At 36.9% G+C, this 12,168-nt stretch overlaps 1 protein-coding gene across 5 annotated transcripts; it reads right to left on the bottom strand.

Moving 5' to 3' along the window:
* Positions 1 to 1,102: 1,102 nt before the first annotated feature.
* On the bottom strand, positions 1,103 to 9,861 carry LOC103424203 (peptidyl-prolyl cis-trans isomerase CYP71). Of its 5 annotated transcripts, none has more exons than XR_011579275.1 (14): positions 9,449 to 9,861; positions 9,011 to 9,096; positions 7,579 to 7,667; positions 5,684 to 5,923; positions 5,421 to 5,542; positions 4,832 to 4,907; positions 4,519 to 4,626; positions 4,229 to 4,405; positions 3,913 to 4,130; positions 3,448 to 3,580; positions 2,381 to 2,604; positions 2,085 to 2,238; positions 1,551 to 1,715; positions 1,103 to 1,400 (listed from the first exon to the last, which is right to left on the bottom strand). XR_011579275.1 is itself a non-coding variant. In XM_070819014.1 (13 exons), the coding sequence occupies exons 1-13, from the start codon at positions 9,646 to 9,648 to the stop codon at positions 1,632 to 1,634; spliced, it is 1,911 nt and encodes a 636-aa protein (XP_070675115.1). In that variant the 5' UTR covers positions 9,649 to 9,821; the 3' UTR covers positions 1,550 to 1,631. The 5 variants fall into 5 exon arrangements, 1 of the variants encoding a protein (XP_070675115.1); XR_011579278.1 differs by having other exon boundaries at positions 5,684 to 5,931; positions 9,449 to 9,850; XR_011579276.1 differs by having other exon boundaries at positions 1,103 to 1,420; positions 9,449 to 9,821.
* Positions 9,862 to 12,168: the final 2,307 nt, after the last annotated feature.

The following is a 12,168-nucleotide window of genomic DNA, read 5'->3' as shown; positions in this document are numbered from 1 at the left end:
TGTTTACACAACCTTTAAGGGTGCGTTTGTTGCACCAGACTATCTCGGACTGGACTGGCTTAGACTAGACCAAACTAGACTTAGCGAAGCATTTGGTGCAATGTCAAACTAAAAAATAGGATAATTAACGAACTATAATATTATATTAATTAATGCATATATGGTAATATTTATATTATTTAATGTATATATAATAATATTTATATTATTTAATGCATATTTATTATTTATTCACCTTTTACTTTTTTATACCTAAAAGACTATCCGTCGCGAAGCATCTTTTCTTTTCTTCTCCCTCTGGCTCCGCTCCATTTCTTCTTTCCTCCCTCTTTTTCTTGCAAAATGCAAGTGTAAAGCTCATCGCAAATCCTTCAAAACAAGCTCATTCTCTTCACCCTCTTGCCACCGTTAAACATCTCCACCTTCCTCATCCTTTTTTTCCCAAAAATTTTTGGATCTATCTCCCCCCTATGATACATGCGTTGGCTTCTCCGCATGCAAAGCCATCTCAAAATTTTCTAGCAATGGGTGGATTTTGAATTTTAGGGTTGAATTTTGTTGTTTTTTTTTTTTTTTTTTTTTTGGGTTATTTTCTTTTTAAATTTTGGTGATTGGATTTTGAGGTTTGGGCAGTGGGTGGGTGGGGCTTTGTTTTAGATATGGGCAATGATTAAAGGGTGTTGCAGAGGAACGCTTGCAAACGACGCAAATGGAGCAAGTTTGCAGACGGGATTAGCAATCCCATACATATTGGGGGTCCTCGCTAAGACTACCTAGCAAAAGACTTGGTCAGTACGAGTCCGACCTAGTCTCATTAATGGTAATCCTTGTTCACATCAAACACCAGCTAGCAATCCCAGCTAAGCCAGTCCAATCCAAAAACGTTTAGTGAGGGCAAACAAATGCCCCCTAAAGGTCTAGCAGTTAGGTCCTTGGTTTGCTCCTAAGTGGTATGGGATTCGACTCTCCCACAGTACCCACCTAGCAAATGCTAGAGTTTCTCGCTCCCTAAATGTTGTGGGGTCAAGCAGGGGACCTTGTGATTAGTCGAGTCAAAGACTCGGATAAACTAGTTAAAAAATAAATAAATAAATAAACAAAATACCATCAAGCACTAAAAGTTTGAATTATACTTTGCTTCAAGTTACAGGTCAAACTTTAAAAACATTAGTGAACAAAGTTCGCTTGTCAAAGGTATTTGAGTTGAAGGAAATTAACAACATACGACGATGGAACTTCAATACATAAACGGTTAATAGGTGACATACTAGAATGAAACATCATATAAAAGCTTTCGGATGACTTCGGAGGCAATCACACAGAATTCGTGCTCATCTTCACGGTTGATAGGTGCTCATAGCAAAAACACGTACCACGGAAACGTTGCTTCTTCTTTTCCCCTGAACAAGTAACATCTTGCCTAAATAATCCGCGTAAAACACAAAGCATAGACGTAAAACAAATGTTCCAATGATCTACCCCGACATTAAAAGCATTTTCATTGGGCAGGCAGTAGGCACAGCTGAAAAAAGGAAGGGGAATAAAATTACCTGAATGCATCTTTTTCGGTCAAAATTCACCAAAACGTTCACCAACCATATTTGGAAACAACATCATCAAGGGTGAGAATCTTAAGGCTTGGGGACGGTAACATTCAGAATTTTCACGTCTACTTGGGGCCTTTCTCCCCTGTCTGTCTTCACTTTTTCTATAGCCTGCCAAGTGCCAACAATAAGATGATTGTCAGACATCGATTGATCAGTCGCACTGGGGGAACTCATACTAGTCGCGATTCACAAGGAAAAGGTATACTTAAATGCCCATCATCACTGGATAGTTTCCAAGTTTGCAAGGGAAAAAAATGTCTTTTGGCACATAACATTTTCCTCCCTGGAGTGACTTAAATCAATGAATAATTTCTAGGCAACTTTAAATCTGTCCCTCTCATCCTCCCTCCCTCCCGCCCCTCTCGAGAAGACTGCACCAGCACACGATGACACCAGACTCGCCCCATCCCCCAGTCTCAAAGGAGAAAAAAGGACCACATGCAGATGACAAACATAAAATTTAAGGCTCAATCGTACCTGCACAACATCCATCCCCTTGATAACTCTGCCAAAAACTGTGTGCTTGTTGTCAAGCCAAGGAGTTGCCACTGTGGTGATAAAGAACTGAGATCCATTTGTGTTTTCTCCCGCATTTGCCATTGACACAGTGAAAGGCCTGTCGTGTCGTAAACTGCAAGGAAACAAACATTTGCATCAAAGAATACTTACACTTCAGAACTGTAACAAAATAAAAAATTGTGTGAGCAAACAGACAAAATTAGAAACTTTGTCTTCATTACAATCTCACTTGGTCCATGAAATTAAACCTTTACCTTTTATGAAATTCATCCTCAAACTCCCGTCCCCAAATGGATTGCCCACCAGTACCATCTCCTAAAGGATCTCCCGTTTGTATCATGAAACCTTTGATGACTCGATGAAATATGAGGTTATCATAATAGCCATTTCGGCAGTGTGTTGTGAAGTTCTCCACAGTTTTTGGACATTCCTCTGGATACAGTTTCATGTGTATGTCACCCATTGTAGTACGCAAAATCTGATGGGGAAGAAGGAAAGAGAATATTAGACACCTGTGAGGCTATAACACATCCCAAATAATACAGCCAAATAGAACATGATTAAAACAAAGCAATGCTGAACAAATCTTTCATGAGAATCAGGCCGCATAATTAAGAAGAAGATACACATCTAAAGATCCATACCCAAAAAAAAAATCCAGAAAATTGGATTTATTCATGTTTTTATGTAGAAAAGACTGAACTTATATGACACTATCTAGCAAAGATAACATGACTTAAAAATTTCCAGTAACTTAATAATTTGGTTATTTGGTTCATCCAATCATTAATAAATTCCAGTACATTAATAATTTCCGTATGCTGGAATGTATAACAAGAACTTCATCTTGATTTTCTCATAAAGACAAATAACACTCCTTTTCTGAGAGAGGAAAGTCTTTCAAAATAAAATAGAAGTTCGTAGTTTTAAAATGTAGCCGTCAATTCCGTATTGTATGTCTTGCAAATAAAAAAATTAAAATTAAAAATTAAAAATTAATAAAAAAGAACCAAACAGGATGGCATACCAAGAAGACAGAAAAAAGAAAAAAGGAGTCCAATATGCTTTACAAACAAAAAACATGCAAAACCTATATTTCCTCTTTTTACTCCTTTTTATCTCCCCTTTGCTTTCTAATTCAAGGACAACAGCATAGTAAGAAAAGAGAACAGAACGGAGGTGTACCATTTGAATTTCAGTTTCCTATTCGTAGAATTATTTTACAAGAGAATCAAGCATTATTATTGAAAAATTAAGAAAAGTACAAGTAAAACTGAGAAAAGACCATCACATCCAAGATACAAGGTAAAAGAAAACTTACCACATTGTCAGGAAGAGATGTTGTGGATGATTTACCAATCTCTGATGCAGCCAAGAGTTCATCAGCAGGTGGCTTTTCGTTGAATATATCTCTTCCCTTAGTTGCATCTTCAGGCTCCTCTGGTTCTCTCTGACTGAAGAGAGCACAAGGAAGTGAGATTATATCAAATAAGAAATGTAGAATCACAGTTCCCAAACGACCACAATAACTATATGAATACTTCAATCCTATGATTCCAAATGACAATCCAATTTCTTCTTTCCAAGAACTTTTACCATTATCAAGATTTCCTCCAAGTACAAATCTGGGCCAGAAAAATATCAGCATGTAATAACAACTTGGGCATCCGATCATCATTAGCCATGTAGTAATTTAAAAACAGCAAAAATGAACCAATAGTATATGCTTAAAAGAAAAACCAATATCAGACAAGTGTCTTTGAGGTTCTCTAAAGTATTTTAGTACCTGAATAGATAGATTCTGTGTTTTTTGAAAGCACAACATATGAGAGTAGGATCTGTCAAAGGCTCTTTGCTTTCATTAACATTTGCTGCAGCAGCAGGGATTTTTCTAACTTTTTTACTGCTTTTGTCACCTTGGTATAAGGCAATTCTCAAAAACCTATCATTATTCTCCACTTTTCCGAGAATTCGAGAAACTTTATTAGTGTGTAAATTTACCACCTGAAATTGCAAAACAAAATTAAAAAAGAACAAACTAGTTTCCTTTACTCAAGAGAAGTAATGGGAAGGGGGAGGGGATTATATGACTCTTATAGTACTTTTATTCCAAGGAGAGTTGCATAGATGATAAAATTAGAGCTTTCATCAAAAACTGCATTCGGCTGTGGGGCAGATTCTGTTTTCTCAATTTCCCTCTCAACAGCCATTCTTCGCCCAAAGTCGATGGCTTCCAGCTGGTACAAAGGCACATCACTTCTCTGGAGATCTTGGGCCACCTAATCAGCACAGGATACTTGATCAATATAAGTGTTAAAAAAACAAAAGATTCTCAAAAACATTAGAGATTAACATCCTTACAAAAAATGTTCAAGTACAAAACTGATGTTACCTCGAGAGATTCATCATAAACTCGTCGTAGTTTGCCTGTGCTAAACCAAAATACACGTATCCTGCGATCGGGCGAAGTAATTGAAAATTGCTTACCATCTGGGCTAACCTGAGGAACCAAAGAGATTCTGTAACAAACTTCTTTTATCATACATCATCTATTAAGAAAGAGTGAAACAAAACAAAAGACAAGTTTGAGCTTTTATCTAAAGATAGAAATAGGAGGAGTTCATACTCCATGAGAATCAAATGCCTGAAAAAGGTCAAATCGATTTCCAGATCTATATTCTTATGAGATGGATTGCGCAGATTACCTCGATAGAAGAAACGGTAGTTTTGCATTTCGGGATTTCAAACAGATTAGTATCACTTTTCATTCTGAATTTCACCCTGCAAGCACCACATGAAAGCAGTATGGTTCTATTAGGAAGTGGAGTCGACAACTTAAACACCTGATTAGTAAATCATTAAAGAACAGATGTAATCAGAATTGTGTTATTTGCTATGCTAATGAGAGGAAAGAGAACAGAGAACAAAACATATGCACACAAAATGTAATTGCCAACAAGGTTTGTGAAAAACAGCACATGTTGAATTCTCACTAGTAGTCTCTCTACTTTCTAAAAAGCTGTGCTTAGTTATATTTGACTAGGATAAAGGTAAGCAAAACTTGGTAAGTTTGACTGCTCTGACTGCAACTGTAGTACTATAGACTCTTACGGTCTTACCGCTATTTTCTAACAAAATCAATCTTACAGGAATTGTGAATGCTGATCATATGAACTTATGATCCTCATAATGTTTTCCACATAAAAATTTGGTGTATTTTTAATTTTTTTATACAGTTTCTCTACCATATTGATGAAGGAAAGTTATCATATTAACATGCCAAAGTGCACATACCCAGTCTCTGGAAACTTAAGGGTGTCAGGAGTCCAATACTCAACCATTCCCCGTTGATCAGCTGAAATCACTGTATCAAATACAGGATTATACTTCATAACTTTCACTGGGCCCAAATGTACCTGAGGAATGGAATAAGAAATGAAATGGAAAACAAAATTGGAAGTTCAATTTATTTAACCTAGGTATGTATTTTTCTAATAAAAAATATGACTTTGCGCGGCCCCGGGGAGGGGAAGGAATGCCAACTTGCAACAACATACCTCTCTGGAGATAATAGGTTCATTTGTACCAGATCGTGCATCGAAAATGTGTACATATGATGAGTCCCTGTCACTGATGGCAAGCCTGGCTTTGACATCCCCTTGTTTGTAGACCCACTCAACAGCACCAGGAACAAACTCTGTGCGAATCATGACCATCATATCATAGTTGACTACGTCATATATCTTCACAGATTTGTCATGTGAAATTGTACAGCAAAGCAAACCATCAACGCTAACCTGCATAGCTGAACAAGTCATGGTTGATGACTACAATAACAGGAAGATTTGAAATCTACATACAATCACTAATAACCAAAAAAATCAAAATGGTAGGCTGGCTCAGCCAAATAAATAGGTGTGCAATAAACTGAAAAATTACAAAACCAAATACAAAAAATCCTCAAATATCTACACACACAAATCAGGACATTCCTGTATATGACATGAGTAATAGGAACTAAGAGAAACATGGGAACTAAACATCAGTTACGAACAAACTTTAGTCATTACCATCAGAATCTGAAATTTGAGGACACAGCATCAGATATCATTTTTATTTGAGTTTTTATCACAAACGGTCCCTGAAATTGACAGAACTCCTCATTTTGGTCCCTGAAATTCAAAATCAATAAATGTCATCCCTGAAATTGACTACCGCACATCAATTTGGTCCTTCCGTTAAAATTTTGTTAGTAATTCTGTTACATTGCTGACATGCACAGATGTGGGCTCTACCAGTACAATCAAATAGGGTGACATGGATTATAAACAATAGTCAATTATTTTAAACGATTTAGAGTTCTAAAATTTATAAAATAAAGTAAAAAGGGAAAATTTCACAATGCTACCATCTCAAGTGAAAGACCGGCGCTGCTGCCATCTCCAGTGAAAGGAATAGCTTGAATTGTTCCCAAATGCAATTGGCCAGTTCTCCATTCGAGAACATTTCTGCAAAGTTTGCATCTATTGTAGATTTGGGAAATTTTCGGATCTTGAAATTTGAGACCCATTTGGCTGTTCTCTGATGTGTTAAAGACTGAAGTTGTTTGGTGGTAGGCAGGAGATGAACGTGCTGGAGGAGGAACAGACTGATTTCGAGACTGGGGTGGTTGTTCCAAAGAGGAATGTGAAGACGCATGATAAAGGTTCGGACTGCTTGGAAGATTTGGTGGAGTTTAGGAATTTGAGTTTGGTAGTTGAGAGTGCATGGTGTTGTCAACGAGTTCATTGAGGGTTTTTTTTTTCTATTTTTTCTGTTTACAATAAGTTTTATTTTTTATTTTTGGGCTCAACTATGTGCCACGTCAGCAAAGTACAGAATTACTAACGAATTTTAACGGAAGGACCAATTAATTGTGTGGTGGTCAAGTGCAACGACGAAATTAATTGATTTTGAATTTCAAGGACCAAAATGAGGAGATAAGTCAATTTCAAGGACTGTTCATGATAAAAATCCTTTTTATTTAGTACCAATATTGTGGATCGAAAAAAAGGAAAAAAAAAAACCACAGCTAACTTTGAATATCATGAGTAACAGGTTGACCACTAGTTCGCTACACAATAAACTGAGCGTACATAGCTTGTCTGCTTGACAAACAAATCCTCTATCAAACAGGATTAGAAACATATAGCTGTACCTCATTAATTAGAGAGCTAAAGTTTCAGCTAACTGTGATTAATACAACCTAACACATATTCAGGAACCCTAAGTTGCACGCATAAACTAAAACAGGAGATCAATATGCAGCTTTTATGCGTATGCTGCTGTATAAGGATAAACTACTTCGATTGCATGTTCAGAGTCAGCCCAATATTTAGAACGAAAGCAGTGATCAATCTAAAAGTTAAATACAGCATGAGTACACATGTAGTAATGTCGAGGAATAACTCACAGCTAAGCCTTCAATTGGACCAAGGTGGGACCTAAAATGCTTTGCAAATTCAATGCCAATAGCCTTTTTCTTCCAAAACTTCAAATGTCCTGGTAGGAAAAAAAAAAAACAAAACACAAGAATAAGGAATGGAAAATAGCTTAGAAATTGAAGAAAACCAAAAAGATCATAATGCAAGATCTTATGAGTAGTATCACCAATTTCCCAGTCCAGGTAGTAATATTAATTAGATTGCATCTATTTAGAGGGCAATAAAATATAAATTCAGGCCGTATTACTGCAATGCTATCTGGCAGAAGGAAATTTATACCCATCCTTGTATTTACACACTTATTTTGATAAGTGGGAGAGTACATTCCTTGATATTTCAGGATGTAATCATTGACATAGTATGCTAGCTATGCAAATCTCATTCGACACAAATGCACACTTCATCTTAAATGCCTACTTCCATTTTACTGAAACACACAGGAGTTGAAATTAGGCTAAAGAATCTTTTCTCTTTCTTGCAGACATATACATACTATTAGGCTACATATGGGGCTCGTTTGGTACACATGATTGGATTGGAATGGAAAACTCTCAAATCTCAAGGTATGTTGAAGGTGGAAGTGAATGGTTTTTCATTTGGAGGGGATTAGAAGAGGATTAGCTATGAAAGAAATTCATCCCTTCTAATCCTACCATTTTAAGGAGAATTGGATGGATAAGTTTTCATCATGAGTAATCCATCTTCTATCATCTAGGTGGTCACAATTTTATAATTTCTCCCTTCAACATACCTTTAATTTAGTAGGTTATATATTCTAATCCAATCATGTGTATCAAACAAGCCCTTGGTCCTTAAAGTTGGATTGGATTGGATAGCTCACTAGATTAAAGGTATTTTGAAAGACAAAATGGAGGCCAACTTCAAAAATTGGTCTATGTTGAAGGTAGAACAGTGGATTAGTCATGACTAGTCCATCTAATTCTTTCAACTAGGACAAAATTTGGAAGTTGGCCTTCATTTCTTAATTCAACATACCTTGAATGTGTTAACTTATCTAATCCAATCCAATCCTTGGTACCAAACGTGGCCGTAGAATATGTGCCACCATGCCTTGCATTAAACTCTTACTCACCACGATGTCAACAAAACCTAGCAACCACTGATTAGGCTACAAGTCAGTATCGTACCCTGGTACCCACATCACTCTATGTGGATGTGCACATGAATCACATTACTCTTATCGTTTGCACAAGAGTAGTAAACCGACATAGTATTTAGACCTTTGGATGGCAATAACTAACCTCAACAAGCCTTTGAAAAATCAGCATGGACACATAGCCAATTCATTAATTAACACTACATATACACAAGTAGCTGATGACGTGCACGATACAAGAGGAATAATAGGACTTTGTAAAAAGAGTATCTTGCTATCATTACCATCAACACTTCCAGTTACAACAAAATCCGCCGACGACACAGCAACATGCGTAACAACGTCCCGGTGCATATAACTTTTCTCGTACCTGTTTATGCCACAAAATAAGAGAAGGAAAGAACATGAGAATTGTTTAACCGGACGACCAATGCTATTGGCAGGGGGGGACATAAACAATCATTATCAAGAGTTTGAATACAAATCATTCCAGCCAAAACAACAGGGATCATAACACATGGAATTTGGTTAATTAACATGAGCTGAGTTCCCAAGGGTTTTAGGGTTTATGAAGCCAAACAACAAATGGCATTTTTGAATCGAAACTGGATTTTCAAACTCCAACTGAAATTGCAACATATGATTACTGAAATTCAAAATTAAAACTACGAGTTGGACCAAAAAGCAATCAGAGAGTGAAAGAGGGAAAAATCAATACATACATTTGAGCGGAGGGAAGAGCATCGAGGTAGGCGTGCTCGAACTGGAGAGGCCGCTTGGGTCGAGCGCGAGGGGGTGGGGGTGGGCCGGGACCCACCATGGGCTCCTCCTCGGTCTCCACCACGGCCGAGCTCGAGTTGCCGTTCTGGGATTCCTCTGCGTATGTTGGTAGGGTTTCTCCTCCGTTCTGAGGTTCCTCCATGTTTGCTTGCTGCTAGGGTTGTTGCTCGAGACGAAAGACTGCAATCGCACTGAAGCAGTAGGTTTCGAAGGCGAAGCTTGAATTGTTGGAGTGAAAGGAAAGCACTGGAATTCTGGATTTTTAATTTAAAAGGGACGATGAAACACCGCCGCCATTTTTCACACGGGGATCCGGAACGTTACCGGTTGGGCTATTTTAGCCTGAAAAATGAGCGGGACTCTTTGGGCCTAACAGCTGCTTTTAATAAGTAACTAGCATATGATTAAAACAAATGGGCTGACTAAATGTTACAAAAATCAACATAAAAAGTTCTAAGTTTACCCACATATTAAAATCCGTCTAGGTCCCGCCCGGACGTTAGGCCCCAACTGGCTGCCCGACTAGCGTCTAGTGTCTTTATAACCTTACTTACAAGTAAGGAATCGGAAAAGTATAAGTTTTTCCTTGAATTCATAACCAAATACGTAAAAATCAAAAATTAGATCGATTAGGGAAGACTAGTTAATTTGATTCTCTTTTCTTACTTTCTCTATTTTAAGTTCTCTTGTTCTTGCAAGTGACCCTTTATCGGAGTGGTGGAAAGGTGTTGAGATTTTGCATGACAGTGTAGGTTCAAACCCCGTTGTTAGCTAATCTAACATCTAATGTAACAAAATCCATTGTTTGACCAAACAAAAAATTAATAAATTATCTTGTTCCTTTATTTTTTCTATTATTGTTAAGTAAACATGCTTTAAGAAGAAGGAGGAGGTTTTGAAGTCAGGTTCAGGATGTAGCAGATTGAAGATGATTACTTACTCACCAGGATAATTCACCACTTGCATAATTATTTTTTTATATTTCACATTTAGTGCTTGAGATACGATAAAGTATTTGTGGTGAAGGTGGAATGAAGAAAGGTGATGGGAGAGAGGCGAAGAGATGAGGGAGGAAATAATGAAAATGAAAACAACTTAAAATGGTTTTTTATTTTTACAAATATAGATAAGAATAACATTTTTGAAAACCAAATAGTTATCATTGGGGCCCTTAGATTGCCATAAGCGGGGAGAAATTTTTACGTGACACAAGGTGACACATCACGTATTTTAATGTATATTTTGAGGGTATATAATATATCATATTTTAGGGTATATTTTTTTAATATACCTCCACTTATATTATGACATGTGGTGTATCGTCTTGTGTTTTTGGTACACCAAAAAATCTCTAATATGTTGTGCTTGCTCTCAAGTGAACATTGAAAACCTATTCTAGTTTTAAGAGTTGGGTTAGTCCAAATGGTGCGGGAGCGTGACTTAGCAATTAGTATTAGGTTATGTTGATAGTTTGTTTTTCTCCAACGCTACAAACGAAAAACTTATGATAGTTTGGTCTTTCGTTGGAAGGTCTTGTTGGCTGATGGTTGTTTTGTTGGACCGTTAAAAATAGCATGCACAAAGCCTTCCAACAAGGACTAGGCTTCAATATCCCTGGAAATGAGTGTAGATCATTTAAAAATTCTCACCTGCACATTTTTAGCTACGAGTGAGTAGCTGAGATTGAATTAAATGAGCTATAGTTAAATCTCAATATTTCTTTTTCCCAAAATTATGCACAGATGAGCCGTGCTTGTAGATCTTTTAAGCTTAATTTGGTGGACTATATGGGATAGGTTGTGATCAATTAAAATAGACTTGAGTCCAGTTCGTTGTTTGTTATGTCAAAATGCGAGATGGATAGGACTGCACAAGATAGGTTATGAACCTACAATAGAGTGGGTTATCTAACCTATCCTTACAAGTCCCTGCCAATCCAATCTTATCCATAAAGCTCAATCCCATCCATGATAGGAATCTAAGTAGTTAAAGGTTGTTATATGGCAATTGGGATAGTGCCAAGTGTCCTCATATTAGTGAATAAGTTGTATTAGTTGTAAAAGTTGTCAGTTTGTTAGTTGTAAGGTTGTTATGACATGTTGCTACATAGCTTGGATTGTAATTTAAAAAGAGGTTGTTATGAAAATAGTATTGAATTCTTTCTATTCATCTTCTCTATGTTTCTATGACAGTTTATGAGTTAAGGTTGATCAAGGGTCTATCATTGGTATCGAGCCGGTAGTGATCTTTCATCTATTCTTTGTGCCCCATGACTCGTTCTTCAACAAAGAAAGCAATGCAATCGCAGAATCATCTTGCTGCTATAAACAACACTCTCAACACGCTGGTTCAAAGATTTGATATCATGGAAGTATACTAAGATTCATCAGATGCTCGATTTGAGAAGTTCCATTGTGATTTTGTGGAGAAATATGATATGGGTTTTCTTGGTGATTCATCGGATACAACTCAATCAAATCTCAATTTGCTTGATGATGCAAGACATCATCAATTCAATCACCATGATTCAAGCTTCCAACCACGACCTCCATTGGTGAAACTGAATTTTCCTCGTTTTCATGAAGGAGATGATCATCTTTGATGGATTTAAAAAGTAGAACATTACTATGAGTACTTCAACATTCCTGCAAACAAGAAAGTG

Source organism: Malus domestica, chromosome 03 (assembly GCF_042453785.1).
Source record: "Malus domestica chromosome 03, GDT2T_hap1".
Lineage (NCBI taxonomy): Eukaryota > Viridiplantae > Streptophyta > Magnoliopsida > Rosales > Rosaceae > Malus > Malus domestica.
Note: the sequence above shows the minus strand (reverse complement) of the source record. Positions and strands in the feature narration are given on the sequence as shown.